Source organism: Gymnoscopelus braueri, assembly GCF_963280865.1.
Source record: "Gymnoscopelus braueri genome assembly, chromosome: 15".
Lineage (NCBI taxonomy): Eukaryota > Metazoa > Chordata > Actinopteri > Myctophiformes > Myctophidae > Gymnoscopelus > Gymnoscopelus braueri.
The window spans coordinates 11,333,120-11,356,876 of NC_137620.1; the positions used below are offsets into that span (position 1 = coordinate 11,333,120).

Sequence of the window (23,757 nt, forward strand, 5' to 3'; positions counted from 1 at the left end):
TTTCTCCCACCGTGTGTGTGTGTGTGTGTGTGTGTGTGTGTGTGTGTGTGTGTGTGTGTGTGTGTGTGTGTGTGTGTGTGTGTGTGTGTGTGTGTGTGTGTGTGTGTGTGTGTGTGTGTGTGTGTGTGTGTGTGGCATGTCTAACAAAGGCCTATTGTTAAGGCACAGTTCTGCGCACCATGGCTGGAAAATCATGGAATTTAAACATGGAAAAGAAAGGATAATGTGTGTGTGTGTGTGTGTGTGTGTGTGTGTGTGTGTGTGTGTGTGTGTGTGTGTGTGTGTGTGTGTGTGTGTGTGTGTGTGGGGTGGGGGGGTCTGGAAGGCATGGGGAGATGATAGAGAGCGAGAGAGGAGAGGAGAAGAGGGGAGGAAGGAAGGATTGGAGTGAAGGGAGAGAAGAATAAAGAGAACGAAGCAAGAACGGAGGTCTTGATTGCAAATGAGATTCCATGGCCAGGGTTACTGTTCAAATAAATACACTTAGGAGTGTGTGTGTGTGTGTGTGTGTGTGTGTGTGTGTGTGTGTGTGTGTGTGTGTGTGTGTGTGTGTGTTCTGTGCACATGTGCGACTGTGCCAGACTCATCCTAGACATTCAAGAATAATCAGTGAGTGCGTGCGTGCGTGCGTGCGTGCGTGCGTGCGTGCGTGCGTGCGTGCGTGCGTGCGTGCGTGCGTGCGTGCGTGCGTGCGTGCGTGCGTGCGTGCGTGCGTGCGTGCGTGCGTGCGTGCGTGCGTGCGTGCGTGCGTGCGTGCGTGCGTGCGTGCGTGCGTGCGTGCGTGCGTGCGTGCGTGCGTGCGTGCGTGCGTGCGTGCGTGCGTGCGTGCGTGCGTGCGTGTAAAGACATTCAAAGTGCATGACTGGCTTTCTGAAACCTGACTCTTAGTGAGTGTATGTATTTGTGTGTGCGTGTGTGTGTTTTTCCTACCAGTATGGCAGCTGTACTGGGACATTCCAGATGTTTAGAGTATTAAACAGTGGATCTCCCCTCTGCCCAGTGGCCTGTCAATCAAAGCAGCTGTACCCTGTGTGTGTGTGTGTGTGTGTGTGTGTGTGTGTGTGTGTGTGTGTGTGTGTGTGTGTGTGTGTGTGTGTGTGTGTGTGTACGTTTGACTTCTTGCCCGCCTGCTTTTCAAAGCAACAGTTATTCCCTGCGGCAACACACACACACACACACACACACACACACACACACACACACACACACACACATTCATGAAACAAAGGAAAGCAAAGCGCAGCATGACAAGGAAGGTGATGAGGAAAGGAGAGATGGAAAGGAAAGGAGATAAGGATAAAGGTCAAGGTCAACTCACTCAAACTGAACAGTGGAGCGACAGAATGAGAGAGAGAGAGGAAAATAAAGAAAGATAGGAAGAGGGAGAGAGAAAAGAGAAAGAGAGAGAAAGAGGTGGAGAGAGGGAGTGTGCTGAAGGGGTGAACGAGGGATGACCTCAGAGGTGAAGAAGTCAGACCCTTCAACACCTTCACCAGATCAGATGAAACACTCCGTCTCTTCCAGACCTCCGTTCCGTTCCTCCCCTCCCATCACTCCCTTCATCAATACCTCTATGCCTTCTCTCTCTCCTTTCTGTGCAACCATCCATCTCTCCGTCCATCATGTTACATTACTGATGGCCTGAATACACAGGACCGCAAGGGATACTGTGTTATCCTTTTACCATCACTTGCTGTACTGTTTGCAACTTGTTAATAAAGTATTCAATCAATCAATCAATAAATCAATCAATCCATCCATCCATCCCATCTTATGTGCAACACACATACACACTTCTCTCCCTCACGCTCTTTCTTTCTCTCCGTTTCTCCCTCTCTCCTTTCCTGTCTCTCCTTCCTCTGACCCCTGCTACCCTCTCTCTCCTTCATTCTTCCTTTCCTCCATCTATCATTGTACCGCTCTCTCTCTCTCTCTCTCTCTCTTTCTCTTTCGCTTACTCCTTTCTTCTATCCTGTTTTGTTAAACCCACCCCCCTCTCTCACCGTTTCTATTGTCTGACCCCTCTCCCTCTCTCTCTCTCTCTTTCTCTCTCTCTCTCTCTGTGAACTCTACCTCTCCTCTCGTCCTCTCGTTCTGTCCTTCCTTTCACCTCTTGTCCTCCGTTCTCCGTCGCTCTATCGTTCTTTTTGGCCGTTCCCTTTCTGTCTTCCTCTTGCCCCCTTATTAGCCTTTAAGTAACCCCGCTCTCTCCTTCGCCTGTTCACTTTCTCCTTCCTGTCACAGTTCATGCACTTCCTGTAACTAACACACACACACACACACACACACACACACACACACACACACACACACAGTTTAAGAGTCTCCCATCTGATGGTGTTGGCCCAGTCGTAACCCCCACAGGCCTCCACACACACCCAAAATGTTCAACTAACCCAGTCGTGTCCCAGTCAACACCCCACCCATGTCGCTTTCACTTCCACTCACACACAAACACATAAACCAGACACGCGCACACACACACACACACACATCCCTGGAAGCAGGTCAGTTGGAGAGAAGCCAGGCATAAAGCCTGGGGTCTCATTTTTCAACATATAAACACACACACACACAGCTACCTCACCTTTTCCCCTATGTGTCACTTATGTCTTCGCATCATTCTATCAGTCTCTCTCTCTCAGACAAGATTGTTATACAACCTAATATTCAAAGATATGAACCCTAGTATCCCTACAAGCTGTGAGCATGTAGATCAGCTATTTTCTGCAAAGACATTTAGAGTAGAGCTAAATGCAGGGGGGGCCTAAAATAGAGCCCTGGGGGACAACACTAAGTATATGGTTTAAGTGGTTACTGAATTATGTTTGTCTGTTTGTCTGTCTGTCTGTCTGACTGTCTCTCTCTATCACAGCGACTATTCTCTTCCTGCCCACCGGTCAGACCTAACCGATTTTTTGGAGGTTTCCTTTCATCCCCCTGTACTCTGTGACTGGAGTGTTCAAAGGGTCTGCACTTGCCCCCCCCCCTTCCCCCTTTAACCTTTACACCAAATCCCATGGCCCTCCGTTTACAAGTTCTAATATCGCTGCTACGCAGATGACACAGATTATTGTATTGATGACTATTTTATACTTTGTTGCACAACGTTAGCTTTATTGATCCCACTGGCATGAATTAGTGCAGTTATGCATAACATAGAGTCTGGCATAGCTACAATACTATTACACACCTCCCAATGCTTAATAGAGAGAATATATTTGACAATATCTAAAACTTATTTTGGAATTCCCATTTCTGCTAAGCAGCGAGTTATATATATAGGCTTCGACTATTTAGATTTACAGTAGGCTAAAATTACGCGGCTGCAAAGATTAAACGGAAGCGGGGGGGAGGTGTCACATCCGCTTTACCCCCGGATCATTTTCAGTTCAGTTTCAGATTGGGAGTGAGCCTGCCGTTCGAACTGCAATGGGGAGTTCGTACCACAGTTTGGGAGCCAGAAGGAAGACGAGTCTGGGACGTGTGGAGCGTTGTCTCGGATGTTTTAGGGGAGGTTCTGACAGCTTCCCTGTGTTAGCTGATCTGAGTGAGCGGGAGGGGGTTGTAGGGTTGGCTCCTGCCCTATGGGCCACATGGCTCGGCAAGGCATTACTGTATAGTACAAACGATCTAGGTTTCCTGTGATGGACAGACACAGTGAGCCAACCGGTGAAGAGGAACCACACAGTGTCGTTACTGAAGCAACCAAGTGTGTGCAGGCAGGGGCGGGGTTATGGGGGGGGGCATGGGTGGAGGAGAGGAGAGGAGAGGAGAGGAGAGGAGAGGAGAGGAGAGGAGAGGAGAGGAGAGGAGGAGGAGGATAGGAATCAAGGAGAAAAGAGGAGGAGATAGGTAGAAAATAAGAACAAAGAAGACAGGGTTGGAGAGGAGGGAAGAGTAGAAAACAGGAGGATAAAAGAGTTTAGGAGAGAGGAAGGAGGAGAGATGGGAAAATAGGAGAGAGGAAGGAGGATATATGGAAAAAGAGGAGAAAAAGGAGGGGGCCAGTGGAGGAGGTGAACTCACCAGTACAGTGTAGATATGCAGACAGTGATAGACTGGAGAGAAGTCTACTAAGTCCTGAGGTCCTGGAACCTGGAGGGAGAAAGAGAGAGGGAGAGAGAGAAGAGGTATATTTAAACACACCTAACACAGGCACCTGACACTACTAATTAACCACATGAACGTGCAACAAATTAAAAGATAGAAAGAGAGAGAGAGAGAGAGAGAGAGAAAGAGGGAGAGAGAATGTTCCATTAGATGAGAGAGAGAGAGAGAATGTTCCATTAGATGAAGTCAGTAAGGAGAGAGAAAGAAAGAGGAAAACGAAAGGAACAAAACTAAAGAAAACTAAGAAAACCTAAAGCAATACACAGAGTGAGTGGAGGGTCAGCATCACAGTAACCATCGGACACAGCAAGGAAGGGGTCGTGACCCCTGCCATGCCTTTGTTTGTTTCAGCCAAGGTCTCGCTACACCCAGAAAAAGGTTGTGTCAAGGTTTCAGGAAGTCAAATAAAAAAAAACAGTAGTGTCCCCGAGAGTCCAGTGTGTGCGAGTGCCCGTAAAAAGGTGACAAGTTCACATCTATTCAAGTCATTTAATCGTTCTTTCTCTTTGCGTTCGCTCTGCGTCTCCCCGATGTGCGAGGGACAACAATGGTCGAGGAAGAAGAAGAGCGTGTGCATCTGGTCCGGTGGGGGGTTCAGGGTCGTTCAGGACTCCATTGTTTTGTTGTTTCGTGAACAGAGTCGATAATATTCACACATGCAAAAAGTAAAAATGGCACGCCCTCATTGTTTTCCACGGCGGTGGCTCTCGAAGCGGGGCCCAGGGACCCCAAGGGGTCCCAACAAAAAGAGGAACAGTTTAATTTCACTATTATTTCACCTGCTAGAAGTTTATCCCAATGAGAGAATGTGTCAGAATGACTTTGGGTGCTCCGGTGGCGCAGTGGTAAGGTACAGTAGCTATCCACCACCACGGAGGTTGGCGGTTCGAATCCACTGCGGTGCATCCGGCTTTGTCGAGCGTCTATACGAACACAATTGGCCCGTGTTCGGGGGAGGGAAGCCGGGCGGGGAAGGGTGCAAATTGTCACTGCATGTAATCCTACAGGCTCCTCACTGGCAGGTGAGTCAGTAGGATACAACAGCAGTGACAACACAGAAATGTGTGTGGGGAGGAATGAATTGCCATGATAACTAAATTGGGGAGAAATAAGGGTTAAAAATAAATACATTAATAAAAGAATGAGAATCATATATCCCCACCTGTGACACAAAACTGCTGAACATAGACAAAGCTGAACACGTACGTTCTGCTCAAGAGCTTTTAAAAGAAGTGTCAGCAGCCAAAGAGGGCCTAATGCTGAATGCCAAGAAGACAGAATGCCTGCTCCTGAGTGAAGACTCAGATCATACAACCATCCACTCCATTAACCCATTCAATACGGGAACACATCTGGGTCATTTTAGATTTCTTCGGCTATTTTTTAAAAATCGTGAACATTTGTGCAAACCTTTGAATATATATATATATATATATATTTTATAGCGAACATTTCCAAGAAAAATCTTTGCTTCCGGGTGTGTGTGTGTGTGTGTGTGTGTGCGTCCTCACCTCTTCCTCCTCCTCATCCTCTACATCCAGAATCCCGGAGTCCTGTTCCGTCATTGGACTGCTGCCCTGTCCGTCAAACTCCATCCAGCCCTTCCTGCTACGGCGACCAATCACAGCCCTCGGCTGCATGGCCACGGAACTGTCCAGCGAGCGCTGGTGCTGCGCCTACAGCCAGCACACACACACACACACACACACACACACACCCCCACACACACACACACAATTTTAAAGCAGAAGTATATATGTAACCAATCAAACTAATCGATAATGTTTAGTTTTCATAAAATCGATGTTCTAAATTGATTGAAAATAGCAGTGCTACATTCTCACAATGTGACACGTTGAGATATAGTAGATTTTCTAGTACATAGTATCGGTTGAGAGACAGAGACAGAGAGACAGACAAAGTGTGTGACGGCGATGGAGAATGACGTTAGAAGTATAGCTGTGAACGCAGCAGTGCACTGTGTGTAAAGTTTAGTTAATCTGACCTCACGGTGGACAGCAATTCTCATTTAGTGACAATCCCAGACGCTCCTAATCACGGCCATGCAAAATGGTCAGGTGTGAAAAAAAGTCAGAAGGATGCGTGGGAAATATTTTCTTCCAGTGCATGACTCTGCATCACTTTCACTTTGAGTTGGCAAACATCCTCTTTCGCTTTGAGTAGCAGGGAAACACTCAAATATTGAAATATTGCATTGTGTTTGTTTGTTTGTTGCAACATGTTGCAATATTTTAAAAAAAGTTGGCAAAGTTGAGTAGGCAAGCATCCTCTTTCTCTTTGATTAGGCAAGCATCCTCTTTCGCTTTGAGTATAGGCACATTTTGCCAAAAGGTGACATGTTAGAATGCCTGTAAACAGATGGCTGCTGGCTCCAGAGGCCATCACAATGCCCAAGCCCCTCCCAAAAACACAACATGTGCTGACAAGACAGTGCAGCTTCATCAATCAACTCACCCCAGCTCAGAGGAGCTGTGGAGCATGGTAATAGGATACAGTATGGTTCAGTACTGTTCGGTTTAGTTATTTAATTCATTTTTTTAATAGAATCTTGATAGAGACCTCATTTAAGTTAGGGTTAGGACCAGATAAGCATAGGCTTCATTCCTACTCCTTTTCGAACAACTACTGTTATTGGATTGAAATTATGATTATTATTATTGTGCATTATTTAGTTTTTAATGTTTTTAATGCATTATTATTGTATATTAGATAAGTGTAGAATTTATGTTCAAAATAAACATCCAATCACAGCAACCAAAAAGGCTACAGGTGTGGTTTGTTCTCAACCCTACATAGTCGTGTCTCTCCCCCCAGCTGGTAACACTGACACATTTTCATTGCACACCATCACTCCTTTTTCCAGAATTTGAAGCTGGAAGCAACAGAAGATATCAGGATTTGGACTGGAGCCAGTCTGCCACTACATGCCTGCCATGCTATGCCCCTGCCGAACCAAGCTAGTCAGCCTGGCATGCCATGCCCCTGCCTAACCAAGTTAGCTATCCTGCCTCTATATTAGAGGATTTGTGAACTGTTAGGTTAACTAATGGAATATAACCACCCTAAGCACTACTCAACCACCCTAAGGACTACTAACCATTGAGTTTCCTGTGCCGAGTGGACCTCTGACATACTGTAGACCTACTGCACATATAAACAGAGCTGCTACCGTAAACACATTTTTAATCTGAGGCTTTTTGAATACTATTTAAATAGTTTGGGGGAAAATCCTGCTAATTGTCCCGAAAAAGACTCCAAAAGATTGCTGCTATTTGTTTTAAAAAAGCTTTATACCCTGTATAACGTCGCAATGTGACATAGCTCTGTTTAACACAATGTTGTACCCCCTCCAACTACATACTTTCTTAAATTGTTTGGACAATGGAAATGTAAACGTATGTTTTCTCATGCCAATAAAGCTCCTTTGAATTGAATTGACCTCTGCAGAGGCATGCCATAATAAAAAATAAATAAAAAGAAAATCGTCGAGTAGATTCAACTTTCCTTCAGATCTAACCTGAAACATACAGTTCATACTCTTGAGAGAGGGAGAAAAGACAGATCTGAATAGAAAACACACAGGCGAAGAAAGACAGATTCCATCTTTCTCAGTATTAGAGGTGAAGACCTGAACGCAGGGATGGAAAGAATGTATGTGCTGAACAGTTCATACAAACAGGTGTGTTTTATTTGCCTAATTTGTTTGTCCATCTGCCTTTCACTTTTGCCAAGTACAAATGGAGCAGCGATGCCGTTATCCTCCATTTTGAAAGGAATGCCGTATGCAAATGAGGTTTATACCATCGAAGTGACTCGGGAGACATGAGGCACGGAAAGAATTTGAGCTAGAGGACGCAAAGATAAACACAAATATAAACAGGTCCATTTTCGGGGGAACTTAAGTGTACCGTGATGCTCCAGGCTTTGCGGGAGAGAGAGAGAGAGAGAGAGAGAGGATTCTGATAAGTCAACCTCCCAGTTAAACAGAAACAGCAGGGATGTGGTCAGGAGTAAAAGACATACTATATTAGAACCGAGGTAGAATATCTGCCGTTTATGTCTGCAAAGACACACCATTATCATTTCAGGTTGGGATGAGACACGGCAGCAAGAGGACTCTTTTTTTTTTACCGACAGGCAGGTATATTCCATAACTGAACTGGAAGAAATGTTATAATTTTCTTGGAGACACACCGTTCTCATGTGGGTCTGAGATCCACATGAGAACGGTGTGTCTCCAATGTGGATCTCGGAATATATGTGGCCAGCCTGTGACGTCAGTCATCTCTATGATGTATGACTCCTGATCAATTTTAGACATTTAGCCGATCAGAGCCCAATTAACTTCCGCTATGAAATTAGAAGGACATATTTGAAGAAAAAAAAAAAGAAACACAATGAGAGAAAAAAATGTGGAGGTACTTCTGTGGCCTACTATACTGGCAGTGTGCACAGGAAATATGGTGCTGAATGGTCCAGTAGTTTGTGAGATTAGCTCCGGACAACAGACAGACAGACAGACAGACAGACAGACAGACACACAGAATGACCCTCTCACAAACAGAGACAGTCATGCCTTTAAAAAATGCAATTAACACATCGGGTGCCAAAAACGGTCCGGACCGTTTTTGAGAATCCAAACGAGGAGTGCCCAAAACGGTCCGGACCGTTTTTGACCCAATTTCGGCGATCACTCTGCAATGGAGGATCGTGTTAGAAATATTATTGTTCCAGGCGTTAGTCGGGACCCTCCGCCGTCTCGCACGCACGCTTTGTTTACATGCACTTCCGCGTCGGGGCTTCTACAGCACGAAACGTATCAACGTAAGTGGATGGAAGAATAGCCGGCACTGAACGTATAATATTTGAATAAACCTCTGGCACCCAATGTGTTAATAAACACAGTAAAACCAAAATAAACCCACTTTATGGTCACAGCACGTCTCAGTATTATTACTCTCAGTTGTAAATACAAGGTATGAAGAGAAAGATACGAGCACATGTGAATGACGATCTAAAGGGCTTTTTTTTGGACCTATGTTCTGGCTTGGGTCAGCGGGGGTCGCAGTCGCACTTCTCGTGTGAACACACAGACAGACTCTGCTTCTGGGGATTCTAACTCTGTGAGTTAACGGCATTCGACCTATAGGGCTGTCACGATTACAAATTTAAGTTGACGATTAATTGTCACTCAAATAATTGCTTTTAACGATTTAATTGTGTGTTTGACATTGCACATTGGAACATAATGAATACAAAATATTTCTGCTTGCCTTTTATACTTTGTAATCAAAAATTGCACAGGGCAGATGACAAATAACTTAATAAACAGAAATTATTGACAAACTCATTTTAAACAAAAATACCAAAAATGGCTGATCTACAAGCTTACAACCCGTCACGAAGTTAAGCTTGTAGATCTGCTATTTCAGTTTTTTTTATATATTTGAAAATGTGTGAACAATTTTCAACATGGAAACAAATATGACGATTATGCAAAAATAATTGCGATTATCTGAAATAATCGCGATTAGACGATTATTATGTAATAATTATGACAGGCCTAGCGAGCTACACCTGCTTCAGCTGCAGTCAAATCATTGTCCTGCGCGTCGAGTAGAAAGAATGGTGACCACAATCCAGCTTTTGTTGCGCGCGTGAAACGACCACGAACGCGACAGTTTCACGGGAGTGCGCCCGCTTGGCACTCTCTCCGGCCTGCCAAGATTGTGTGCCCGCGCCTCCCCTATACCTGCGCACTCGCCTCTCATTGAAAATGAATTACTAGGCACGTCAGTCACTTTCCGTGTGAAAGGCCCTTAACGGCAGCCTAAAAAAACAAAACAATGGAACACAAAAACGCTCTCACACACACGAGACAAAACCATTGCTGGCCGTGCTCTGGAGCTCTGGAGAGCTTTAACCCATTAAGACCGGGAACGCATCTGTGTAATTTTTTCGGCTATTCAAAAATAGCAGATCTACAAGCTCATAACGCGGCACCGAGTGCTGTGCTATGAGCCTGTAGATCTGCTATTTTTTGAAAAATCAGGAAAATTTGCAAATCTTTGAACATATATATATATTTTAAGGCGAACATTTGTAACTTAAATCTTTGCTTCTGGGGATTCTACAAATGTTTTCTAAATCCTAACAGTTTTTTGGAAAAAAAAGCATGTTGCCATATCAATGGTTCTCAAACTTTTTTGATGTCAAGGACCCCCAAAATGATATGTATTTGGCCGCGGACCACCATCTCAAAACATTTTGTTCCAGGGACCCCCAGAAACAAAGATTTGAGTTAAAAATGTTCGCTTTATAATATATATTTTCACGATTTTTCAAAACATAGTAGATCTACAAGCTCATAGCGCGGCACTCGCTATGAGCTTGTAGATCTGCTATTTTTGAATAGCCAAAGAAATGTAAAAATGACACCGATGCTTTCCCGGTCTTAATGGGTTAAGCCCCGAGTTCCCACGGCCGGCAACCACCACACACGCACACCTCAAGACTTCATATTATTCTGTTGCCGGAGGAAAAAAAAACACTTCTTTGGCAGATCGAAGCGGGGCGGTGCGCTCTGCCAACGATGCCCCGGGTCGGCGGTCGGGCGTATTTCACCTCCGCCGTCGCTTACGGGCGGCGCTTCCTGTGTACGGGGCGAGCAGGCACGTCATGGGACGCCTAAAAGCCACCGGACGGACGTCAATTGTGATGTACCCATGTGTCCACGTCTTGATGTTGCTCCTTCTACCTAGGCTGAGAAAAGTAATGAGAAAAACTGGTGTGCAAACAAGTGTGTGTGTGTGTGTGTGTGTGTGTGTGTGTGTGTGTGTGTGTGTGTGTGTGTGTGTGCTCGCGTGCGCCCGGAAGAACACAATATTAGCGAGGCAGAAGAATACAATGCCATCTTTGATCTGCTGCCCACAAACACGAGACTAAATAATGAGTCATATAAAACAATAACTACACACACACACACACACACACGTATGTGATCTAATGATCTACTAAAAACCATCCATGCAATCTCTCCCCGACCACTTGTGAGGAACAGAGGATCCGGTGTGAAGCGTATAGTGCATCAGCCTCATAATCACAATGTCAAGACGGTTCAAATCCATCTGGAGGCCTGGGTTACATCATGCTTGTTCATTTCATCTCCCTCTCTCTCTATCGCTGCAGCGTTCTGTCAAAATAAACAAAAAACTAAACAAAAAAATCTTTAAAAGGTCCCATATGGTCAAAATGTGTTTTCCTGTGTTTCGCATTGTTTTGCGCTCAGAGGGCTGATAAAACACTGTGACAGTGTGAAAACTTGTGCTGTTTTGCAGGTCAGCTACCCAAACAAAGTGTTTTTTTTTTTTCTTCCTTGAATTTTCTGTGAGCTTGTAGAGCCACCATTTTGGCCGAATGTCCGGCAATTTTCGCCTAATGTTTGCCTGTTATGACATCCTGAGAATAGGGACGCTCGGGGTTTGTGTGGTTAATAGAACCGTGGCTGTAGGAACGCCTGTGCAACTTGAAACTCAATTAAAGCTGAAGGGAAAATCGGAGCCATCTAATGTTGGCATAAAATGAGCAGTAAATGAGACATTAGAGGTAAATGTGTTTTTATCTAATTGTTGCTAGCCTAGCTGCTTTTGGCTACGGAGGAGAGTGGGTTGTCAAGGAGAAAGTGTGTGTGTTTTTTGGTTCCTAAATCTTGCCGGTTTGTGGCAGAAGATATGCGTGCGCGTGAATTACATACTACATCTAGCCCAGTAGTTCCTAAGTGAGATCATGAGGATATTGCAAGTGGGCCCCCAAATAATTTGCTAAACACTTAGATTGAATTGACAATATAACTTTTTTTTTAAATGTCATGCTATGTATATATATATATATATTTTAACCTTGAGTTTTCATTGTGATACAGATAAATAGGAACTTAAAGTATAGCCTACTACATTAGTACCATTGATACAAGCCGGAACACAATCGATTGATTGATCATTAAAATAAACATGCTCTGAAATTATTGAGTGGGATCCTGGGGGTCCCAAGCTAAATTAGGTAATATAGCATAACAATCGGTTTAACCACTTTAACATCTTCACACATCAGCCATTTCAAAATAGCAGATCTACAAGCTGACAACGCATCGCAATGAGACACGTGAGCTCGTCTAAAAAGACAAATTTTATATTATATATATATATATAATGTTTTAAAAACACATATCTAGTATAACGATGATAATAAAGATGCTAATGTATCCGGTAGGAGACACAAAGGAAACTCTTTGCGTCTCCTACCTGATACATTTGCATCTTTATTATTGTCATCAAATTATTGGCTTAGGAATGCGACAAAAAAAGAAAAAAACATTAATTCAATGCTTCATGGGATGTGTAATTGATAGAAAATAAACTACTCCTTTAAGGAGAGAGGCAGAGACCACTTCAGATTGAAGTGGTGAGAAGCAGCCTCGTCTGAAGTGTTATCATCACAGATGGTCAGCCTGTCCACCGCAGGACATCTGTGCCTCCTTTACGAACTCTGTCACTCAATGCGTCTTGTGGTTTCCAACGTGCGCACACACAAACGAACCCGCTTCAGGCCCAACAGAAACGATTGGGACAAAAAGACGACAACAATAACAAAGAGGGGGGGCATCATTATAAGATGAAAGCGCATTTTTTTCATTCTTTCGTGCCATGTTGTTTTGACCATCGAACTTCCGTCAGCTCGTACGTCAACCGTTACGTCAAATAGTTCAAACCAAGTGTTTCAACTTATCCCACCGTCATTCCTCCAACAGCTGCATATTTGTGTGTGTGTGCGTGTGTTGTATGAGCCTTCTGAGATTCCTTTGAGCCATTTGTGAAGAGGTACCCCCCCACCACACACACTCACACACCATCAATTAATTCCCAACACACTCATCATGCACTAACAAGTCCTGTCGCAGGTAGGAACCTTTTTGTCCCCAGCCCTTTGTGTCCCTAGGAGTGGGGTTCAGCGCGACACTGACAGGAGGTCAAGTGGAAGCTAGTGCGTCAGAGGACGGGGGTTGAAGACGCTGGGAACAGAGGTGAGAAAAACAGACCGTGCATTTTTTTTTTTTACTCAAATACCGAAGAGAAGGAGATACAGAATAATAGCATAGTAAAGGAGAGTTAGGAGAAAGGGAGCAAAGAGGTGAATGAGAAGAGAGGGAAGAATGAGGAGAAGAGGGTGCAAACAGGGTGAGTGGAGAGCAGAGGAGGGATTAACTAAAGGGGTACAAAAGTGGAGGAGAAATTAATGAGAGAAAAAAAGATAAAGGGAATGACAACCAGAGGTGGAAAGTAACTAAGTGCACGTAGTCAAGTACTGCACTTGAGCACCTTTCTTCCAACATTCCCAGTTTTCAATACTTTTATTCCTACTCCACTACATCTCAGAGGCAAATATTGTACTTTTTAGTCCACTACATATGAAAACTTTAGTTACAAATTACTGTGCAGAATAGATTCATCATTTTGTTATTACTAGACACACATTAACCATTTGAGTCCTATACTTCTGGATATTCGAAAATAGCCTTTCTACAGATCGGCTATTTTCTGAAGATTAGAGGTTAGGGGACAAACTTCAACTTTTTACAGGGAGTCGGCTACGGGACAACCAGGAGAAAAGAGGAAATGAGGATAAACAGGAAGGAGATTGATTTTACAAACCGTTCAGCCCCTAAAAGACTGTGCCCCTCTCAGGCTCGCTCTCTCTGGGTATTCAGTGTTTCTCAGGCTCTCCCTCTATGGGTATTCAGTGTTTCCACTGTGGCGCTGCCGCAACGCTGTGCTGCGCTAAATATGCGCCGGGGCGGCTTGGACTCAGCCCACTTCAAGGGGATCTGGCCCGTCCCTCTGTGTAGCTGCGGTGCGAGGCCGACGACTGACGAAAATCACAAGTGAAAAGAGTAAAGCTGTGGCGCTCAGCGCGCTGACAAGCGGTTCTGACAGTTACCGTCCGTCTGTCTCTCTGACAGACGCACGCTTTCTGTTGTGGTGAAATCGCGCTGACTCGTGCAAAAGAATAATGTCCTCCTCGTAATCGGTTTTTTTTGGGGGGGGTTTATTGTTTTTTTTTTTTTTTTAATCAAAAGGGGTGAGAGAGATTTGTCAAGGCTATGAGCTGAGAGTCGGCGCAATGTTTGCGGTCGAAGCGGTACGGCCCGCGCTTTGGTGCCAAGAGACTGACTGTGTGAGAAACACTTCAAGCTAGAGACTGCCTTCTTTCCACGATAGTGTGCAAAAGAAGTGAAGGCGTGTGCACAGTGAGAATCATTTTCTACGACATCTTGTGTATATATTTTTTGTACGCCGTCGCCGACCTGAGCGAACATACTGTATGACATACTGTATGACTGTATGAAAATGTTGTACACAATGCACCGCTTAAAAGGACATTATTGTGATTTCCAACATCACCTTTAAGTAGGCATGTGTTGTTGGGCTAATGTTTCATTCCATCTTCCGTGTGTCTGAAAGGCAGAGGAGGTCGCGCTGGTCTAGAGCAGACATATTAAAATCATCTTTATTGTCAAATCACAGGTTTACATGGTGTAAAGTTATTGTATTTGTGCGCGCTCCATCATTTAGCAGTATTCCAAGAGAAGAGAGAGGATATAGACAGAGTGAGAGCAGAAGAGAAAAGACAAAGAAACGCGGGGGAGAAACGGGTTAAATAAACTAATGAGATTTTTGCATAATATACAGATAGCGTATATGATAGCAGGTATGTTATCAGAACATATCATCATATGCAGGTGCTGTGCACATGTTCTTTTAGAAACATTAGCATCATGCAGGTGGGTACAGGTACACACCTGCAGGTGGAACAAGGTTCTCAAGGTGCTGTTCAATAGACCAGTTTGTGTTAAAGGAGTAGTTCACCCAAAACATTACTTATTTTCTATCAATTACACACCTGATGAAGCCTTGAATTCATGGAGATTTTTTTGTTCTTGTTGCATTCAGTAGGAGACTTAATTTAGTCTCCGGCGGTCATCAATTTATTGGCTTAGGAATGCGACAAAAACAAAAAGAAAAAAATAATTCAAGGCTTCATGGGGTGTGTAATTGATACGACAATACGTACTTTTTGGGGTGAGCTACTCCTTTAAATCCACTTCAGGTGAAACCACGGCAGTTCAAATTTACATTCAGTATATGGAAATTAGAATTTTTGTATGACATCGGTATGGGCAATGAATGATCTAGCTGGTATCAATTATCTTAAGTGAAATGTTATTTTCATATACAGTGATGGTTTAATATAGGCCTATGCATACTTTTAGTTGGGTTTGTCCATGGAACAGTAGCTGCTGTGAGAGGTGTGAGTTAACAGATATTTAAAAATAATAATAATTACTATTATTATTATAACAGATATTTTACAGGCTTATTCTCTACTTTTGGATTTCAGGTTTAACATTGAAATGAGTTCATCTTCATCAACTATTTCCAGAATGCAATGTATGACAGCATTTGAAACCTTACATCTGTATTTTCATAATCTGCTAAAAAAACGTAAACACAGGAATAAATGGCCTTTAACCCTACTTGCGGCACAATCTATAGGACAGTGGTTCTCAAAGTAGGGTCCAGGGCCCGTCAGGGTTCCTTGAGAAGGTTTCAAATGGACCCTTACAGGTCTCTAACTTTGAGAGTGTACACATGGAACCAAATGGACCTTGGTTCCATTTGTGCACTCTCAGAATTATGGAGGTCTTAAACATTTAACAGTTTGAGAACCACTGCTGTCAGAGACTGCCACGGGCATTTTATAGATGGTAGATTTGGTACAGATTTCTTTCCCCTAAGAATATTAGGTCATTTCATAGCATGATCAGTCTTAAGAGACTGGATGCTGTGTTCTTCGGTGACGATTATGAACCATGAAGTTTAGGTAATATTTTTTTGAGGAGGTGAAATGTAACTCTGAAGTTAAGTACAAAGTCGTATGGTTGACTTTTTGGCATTCACACAGTGAGGCCAGACATAATGGTATTCTATAGCACTGAACTGTGGAGCACCATTTGGCACAGACATGCACACTGACTGACACATACGTGCACGCACCCACACACGAGAGCGCGCACACACACACACACACACACACACACACACACACACACATCTATTTTGGTTTATCCTTGTGATGGTTCAATACACCGAACCAGCAGGAGCCCTCCGCCACCCTCAGAGTGTGTGTGTGTGTGTGTGTGTGTGTGTGTGTGTGTGTGTGTGTGTGTGTGTGTGTGTTCAGTAACTAGATACAGGTAATCAATCTTCTTCCACTTCACAGACCTAGGAATCTGTTTCCTATTAGTGTGTGTGTGTGTGTGTGTGTGTGTGTGTGTGTGTGTGTGGGGAACGGGGGAACTCCTGAAATCGCAGCAGAAGCCCTGATCCCATCTCCTACCGAACGCCGAGAGGCAGGGAGGGAGACGGAGGGAGACGGAGGGCAAAATGAAGACTGCAGGGAGGGGAAAAAAACTGAGGGATGGATCAGGGGGGAGAACAGATGGAGAGAGAGATCGAGAGAGACAGAGAGACACACAAGCTGTTTATATGTGTTGATGACATGTATTAATGTGACATATTTCTGTCTAATAAAAGCATTCAATCAAAAAAGGTGAGACACAGACCGAGACAGACAGACAGACATAGTTACTCATCAGATGATATTGATAACTGTGAATGGGCTATAATGAATATTTCCATAATAGATTCATCTGTTGATTGTTTTTTCCGGTTATTTCATTAATCTATACGACTAATTTAGACCTTTCGATATCATACTGATAATGTCTAGAACATGAAACATGTGAGGAGAAGATGAGAGGGGGAGAGAGAGAGAGAGAGAGAGAGAGAGAGAGAGAGAGCAAGAGAGAGACTCTCCTTCTTGTTTGGTCTGTGGCAGCAGACAATGGCTCCATTATGTTCTCCTCTCCTCCCTTCCTTCCATCCATCCCTGCCCTGCCATCCTCTACTGCTTGGTCTACTCCTCCCTCTGCCTTCTCTCTCTCTCCATCCCTTCTCACCACCCCAGCCTCGTCCTCTCTCACTCTCTTAACACTCCTCTATCTCTTGCTCTCTCGCTCTCTTTATTTTCATATCTGTGTGGTAGAGGGGGCAGAGAACAGACTTACAACTAATTTAGACCAGAGGACTACAGAGACATGATGTCTGTGTGTGTGAGAGAGAGAGAGAGAGAGAGAGAGAGAGAGAGAGAGAGAGAGAGAGAGAGAGAGAGAGAGAGAGAGAGAGAGAGAGAGAGAGAGAGAGAGAGAGAGAGAGAGAGAAAGAGAGAAAGAGAGAAAGACAAATAAAGAGGCATATGAGAGAGAAAGAGTGAGTGAGAGAGAGATATTGGGAAAAGTTAAGTTAGTTTAGTTTGTTAAACAAACTAACGTAACTCCATCCCGCAGTTTAGTGTCGTGCCAACAATACTTGACTGCAAAGTTGCAATGTTACACAGCTCTCTTTACACTTGTCCTTATAGGGCTATATATCCTTAACTGGAATACATGTCTTATTTCTTGTTTGCTTTAATTGAACACTTTGCTTTGCCAATGTAAATGCATGTTTTCCATGCTAATAAAGACATGACGTGACATGGCAAACATATGAGTGAGAGGAGGTCATAATGAGTAAGAGACATCGAGAACAGTCGTACTGTAGTTACTCCAGCCATTTACCTACTGAATGTATAAATATATTATAAATACGCACACAGAGTCACAGACGCTTCAATCGAGCCTGCATGCGGCACACAGCTGGTTGTGAATCAGAGCTGACCACTGGACGCCACAGAGCTGACCACTGGACTGGTACACAACACCGGTACAGGTGGAGGTACAGACTGGAGAGTCAACACCAGGCGGCAAGCATTCGATTTTTAAAATGAATTATTATCATTATTATTATTAATGCTGCGGCAAAAGATTGAAATTATGCTGATGCACTTAATCATATGTACATGAGATGTAACAGCGTGTGTGTGTGTGTGTGTGTGTGTGTGTGTGTGTGTGTGTGTGTGTGTGTGTGTGCGTGCATGCTTGCGTGCGAGAGAGAGAGGGGGTAATGCTGATAGTGAAAGAGGGATTTAACAAAAAGAAAAATGGACATAATCTGGTGGAAAGATGATAGGTGTGGATGAAGACGGCAAAGCTGAAAGACTGGGAATGCACGCACACACACACACACACACACACAATCCCAGTTATGCTCTCACACACACATGCACAGCATCACACAACCACAAATGAACACACACACACACACACACACACCCCCACACACACACACACACACCCCCCCACACACACACACACACACACACACACACACGTGCACGCACGCAGGCCCTGGCACAGTGAAGGGTTCAGCTCCTCCATGCGATCTAACAGCAGTATCAGCTATCAGGAGAACGTCCACACAGTGATTAGTGGTTTGGGGGAGCCAGCGGTTTAGCTTCTGCCCCCGAGACTGCAGCTGGATTATCCAAAGTATGGCATGGGGAACCCCCGGTGGGTCACCGAGGGGTCTGCGAGGGGCACCCGGCCGCCCGCAGACAAAACCAATGCTGCATGTATTCATGTGATTAGGTATGGATTACAGCTGCACGCTGCGATGCCCCGTCCGCCCTTCCTGCACCGCTGGAGAGGCTCTGCAGGCACGCAGAAAGAAAAAGACCCTCAGAGTTCTGTGAACTGTGAGAGACCCTCGAGGGTTCCGTTTTTGACACTCCCGTCCGTTGAGTGAACGCTAAAACTCTGGGAGAAGTTCGCTAATATCACGATCAGGCAACGTGCGCTGCCAAGTGCGAGGTGAAGCACGAGGAATTTTCTTTGGGTTGACAGCGTGACATCTCAATGAACGCTTAACGCAGAGCTACTGACTGAGAGCTTAACGCAGAAGAAATACTGACCGTTTGAGTGGTTAAAGAATATTTCAACCCCAAAATGACTTTTTTCCCCCCTATCAATTACTCACCCCGTGAAGACTTGAATTCGTGGAGATTTACTGTTTGTGTCGCATTCCTTCATGGTGAAAGAACATTGCAAAAATGAAGAGAATATTGATTAATTGAAGAAAAAAGGGGTTACGGAGAATCCCCCTTATATGGGCATTTCCTTAAAGGAGAAGTTCACCACAAAAAAATATGTATTTTCTATTAATTACACACCCTGTGAAGCCTTGAATTCATGGACTTTTTTTAGTTTTTGTCACATTGCTACAGTAAGCCAATAATTTGATGACAAGCTGGAGACTCAATGGAGACACTTCGAATCTCCTACTGGAGAATGACGTATGATGCAGTGAGTGCACTGAGGGCTGCCCTATTACAGTGAATACTAAATCACGGATATAGGCCAGTCAATGATAGAACAGGTTAGTTCAGTAATATCAGTATTTAACAGTAATGTCGATACTAAAGAGGAAATAGGAACACTTTGACTCCAAACCACTTAGTAAGACTCGAACTGACTCAACTCTGTCCCGTCATTGATTACTTGGGCACCCATTAAACTACCTCTAAGATGCTAAATCAGCCTTGACCAGACGATACTTGGGAACGATTGCTGCCAGCACTAATAACATATTAGTCCTCCCCAACAAGGATTAACAAAAGCAAAACTATAATCAAAAATCTGTTAAATCACCTCCAAACGCAGTTCCATCCAAGTGTCTGGTCTGGTTTCTCATTACTTCCAAAACACACGCATTTCAGCGGAAACTTTAGTATCGAAAACAGACTCAAGCGAGGAACGCGCCTAAGTGTGCGTGTAGGGTTGAGATCACATGTGCTCGCCCAGGAGTGTGCGCGTGCGTCGTTCGTGCATGAGACTGTTTACACCGGAAGTGCTACAAAATATTAAGGTTTCCACGAAAACGACACAGACCGCGGATACACTTTGATTAAACTCTGAGAGCAATGTTGGTTCTTGTAAATGGTTTTTTTTACATAGTTTCGCTGGTGTTAAGCCTGGACACCTATTTTCTTTATAAGCATTCTCTTCGTTCTTGGGATTCTTCATTCACTAATTTTGACAGCAACATCTTTTGAATAAAATTCCATTTAGTCTTAGTCATATTTTAGTCGACTGAAATGTTTTAGTTTTAGTCTAGTTTTATTTGACTAAATATCATGAGATTTTTATCGACTAAATCTACTGTTGATTTAGTCGACTAAAATGTATTTTAGGGAGCCAAGATGCCGTTATAATGCCTGATTTAGACTTAGCTGTGTGCCGGAAATAGCAGATCTAGAAGCTGTGAGCTTGTAGATCGGCTATTTCCGTAGCGCAACACCCGAGCGCAACCAAGCCTAAAAGGTCTTAGATCTCTTCACTAGTCCTCCATTACATTTTAGTGCTAGTTTTTATTTGTTGACGAAATTGTCAATATATTTAGTCATCATAGCTTAGTTTTCATGTAGCTTTTATTTCGTTTTTCTGAGTGTCCGGCCTGAGATTGGGAGGTCGGGGTTCGACTCCTCCGGCCGGGTCATACCAAAGACAAATGGGGACCCCCTGCCTGCCCATACTTCACTTGTCCGGCCATTAGACCAAAAGGACCCTTATGGGTCTGTAACTCTGAGTGTGTACAAATGGAACCAAATGGACCCGTTAGGGTCCATTTGGTTCCATTTGTACACACTCAGAGTTAAATTAACATTGATTTTACAATATGAACCGGGTCCCAGATATAGAAATTATATTAAATGGGGGTCCGTAATGTCAAACCGGGGGTCCTTGACATTAAAATGGTTGAGAATCACTGCTAGAGCCGTAAAAATGACCTTCTCTTATGGGGGCTAATAAGTGTGAATTTGGGGGTCCTTGACATGAAAAGGTTTGAGTTCGGCAAAGCTTACTTGAAGGAATGTCACACAAACAATGATTCTCGGTTAATTCAAGTCTTCATGGGGTGATAAAGTCACTTTGGGGTGCAGTATTCCTTTAACACAGTTACTGACACTGAGAGGATACAAATGTAACCATTAAGGTTACAAGTACACATAACGGTCCATGTGGTGATATGTGTACCCTCTCAGAATTACAAATGGATAAATATACACATATACATTTATTTTCCATTTGGGGGGCAAGTGGCAGGTGGTAGTTTACCGCATGCTCTGCTGCCATCTAGAGGACACAGGTAATTACAGCTTTTCCTGACATTTCCACATAACTACATAAGAGATGTGGAATGCTACAATCGTTTTCCTGTCAATAACCGATAAACAGATGAAACATCGGGAAGAAAGAAAGTACAATTTGGAATTTCCCGGTAATGAGAGGCTGCAGGCATTGCAAAATGTTCTTTGTTTTTTTTCCCCCTCAGAGATAATTTCTGGAATGTTTCTTGTCTAGCCCCCTATATGTTCAGCTTTAGTAACGCATTGACTCATGAACATAAAGTTTATATATGGGGTCCTGCGGGGGTGGGGTGCATTCCTCAATAATGAAGCCACACAAATAAACAAAAGACCACACTTTCAAATATGGCTACCGCAATGGGACATAAAACATATACGTATATATCTTATGTACATACACTACTTCCTTGGGCCTTGGGAACGATGATGATGAGGTAAGTGCGGAAAAGACGTGTTCTGTGTGTGTGTGTGTGTGTGTGTGTGTGTGTGTGTGTGTGTGTGTGTGTGTGTGTGTGTGTGTGTGTGTGTGTGTGTGTGTGTGTGTGTGTGTGTGTGTGTGTGTGTGTGTGTATGTGTGTGTGTGTGTGTGTGGGTGTGTTGACAAGTGTCTCCGTCTCCTGCTGCGTCTAACATGCTTGTTTACTGGCAGCGGAACCACAGAGGACACCCACACACACACATACAAACACACTCTCAACACACAAACAAACACACACACACTCCAACACACACACACACACACACACACACAATGACTAAAGCTGCTTCTGATTAACAGAGATGGAGCGAGAGGACAAGAGAGAGAATAAATTAAGAGAGAAAATGAAAGAAAGATAGAGAGAGGCAGATAAAGAGAAAGGTAGATGAAGAGAGAGGGGAAAAGAGAGACTGAACAATAATTAATTGTATTATTATACAGGCTCATTATGGACATTGAGGAACATTAACTGACTGTAGTGCAGTTTGTTCTGAATCCTCAGACATTAACGAATACCTCAGGCAATGTGGTATACCAAAGCGGGCACACACACAAGTGGTTGACAGTACCGGTTGCCCGACTGACGTGGCAAGTAAATAAAACGTTCGGGCAAGTGGAGTTTGCACGGAATGCACTTGGATTCACAGAGACAAAGACAGAAAGAGAGATATAAGTATATAGGTATAAGTTACGGCTGCAACGAACGATTATTTTCATAATCGATCTGTCAATTCCTTTTCCGATTAGTCAATTAAGCTCGGAGCTCAGCTTGCTGTTGATATTATCAAGGTGAATTATTGTAAAGTACTTGCTTTTTTTACCCACATACGGGAATTATATTTCACCTGATATGTTGTTTGCTCAAGTAATGGCAAAGTATGTTTTATTACGGAATGAGATCTTGAACTGTGAATTGTGTCGACATGAGGATGAGGTCATAACTACACAGCAAAATCCTGCAAATAATTTAACTCTGGGAGTGTATGAATGGAACCAAACGGACCCTAAAGCCACATGTTTGCTCCGTCGAACGATGGTGCCGTGCCATGTGCCAAAAATGGCCGAGAATATCGGACCTACAAGTCATAACGTGTGAGCTTGTAGGTTGGAAGATTTTATGGAAGATGCTTCTGAACATGCATTCTATAGCTAGTTTGACCAATCCAAACACTCTTTAATATAATCTATTCTATTGCTAGTATGAACACTTCTATTACTTAAAATATCTACGTAATAACCGAAAACAGCAGATCTACAAGCTCACAACGCGTCTGCGACACGTTGTGAGCTTGTAGATCGGCTATGTTACGGTCCACGACACGATTCCCATAAAAGACTTCTGTAGAATCCAAACGACTGAAATCAGTGGTGGCGAGTGAGCACTTTAATCCATGGCATCCACTAGGTTCCATTTGTATACTCTCAAAATGAATGTGTGTGTGTACAGTATGTGTACGTGTGTGTACAGTATGTGTATGTGCGTGTGCACACAAGCACTTGGATGCGTGTCCTAACCTGTTTGATGGCGGTCTCTCCGATCTTGTCGGAGTGTTTCCTGATGCTCTCCAGGAAGTCTCGCAGCTGGCTCATGGCGGTGTCTCTGATCTCCTGCCTCAGTGTGGGGATGTTGCCGGCCATGATCTTACAGAAGCGGTACCCTCCGGCTCTGGGGAGACACGTGTGTTCCAACTGCTCCAGGGTCCGCAGGGCTGGGTAGTATCTACACACAAAATCACAATACGATAAGGCTGTCACGATTATGACATTTTGCTCAAAGATTAATTGTCACTCAAATAATTGCGACTGACGATTTAATTGTGTTTCTGTCGTTGAGCATTCTGAATGTTAGGCTTCGTAAACAAAAGTTTGCACAGGGTAGATATGACAAATACACATATTTAATTACTTTACACTTAACACACTAAAAATGAATATTAATAGTGGAA

General features: G+C 43.7%; 1 protein-coding gene across 1 annotated transcript in view; it reads right to left on the bottom strand.

Annotated features, from left to right (window-relative positions):
• Positions 1-23,757, bottom strand: part of exoc6b (exocyst complex component 6B) — a 123,881-nt gene that overhangs the window by 78,901 nt on the left and 21,223 nt on the right. Inside the window, exons 6-8 of the mRNA XM_080450699.1 lie at positions 23,327-23,531; positions 5,625-5,789; positions 4,030-4,098 (exon numbers count right to left, since the gene is read on the bottom strand). Coding sequence (XP_080306825.1) covers positions 4,030-4,098; positions 5,625-5,789; positions 23,327-23,531 — 439 coding nt within the window. The remainder of the gene's footprint in view (positions 1-4,029; positions 4,099-5,624; positions 5,790-23,326; positions 23,532-23,757) is intronic.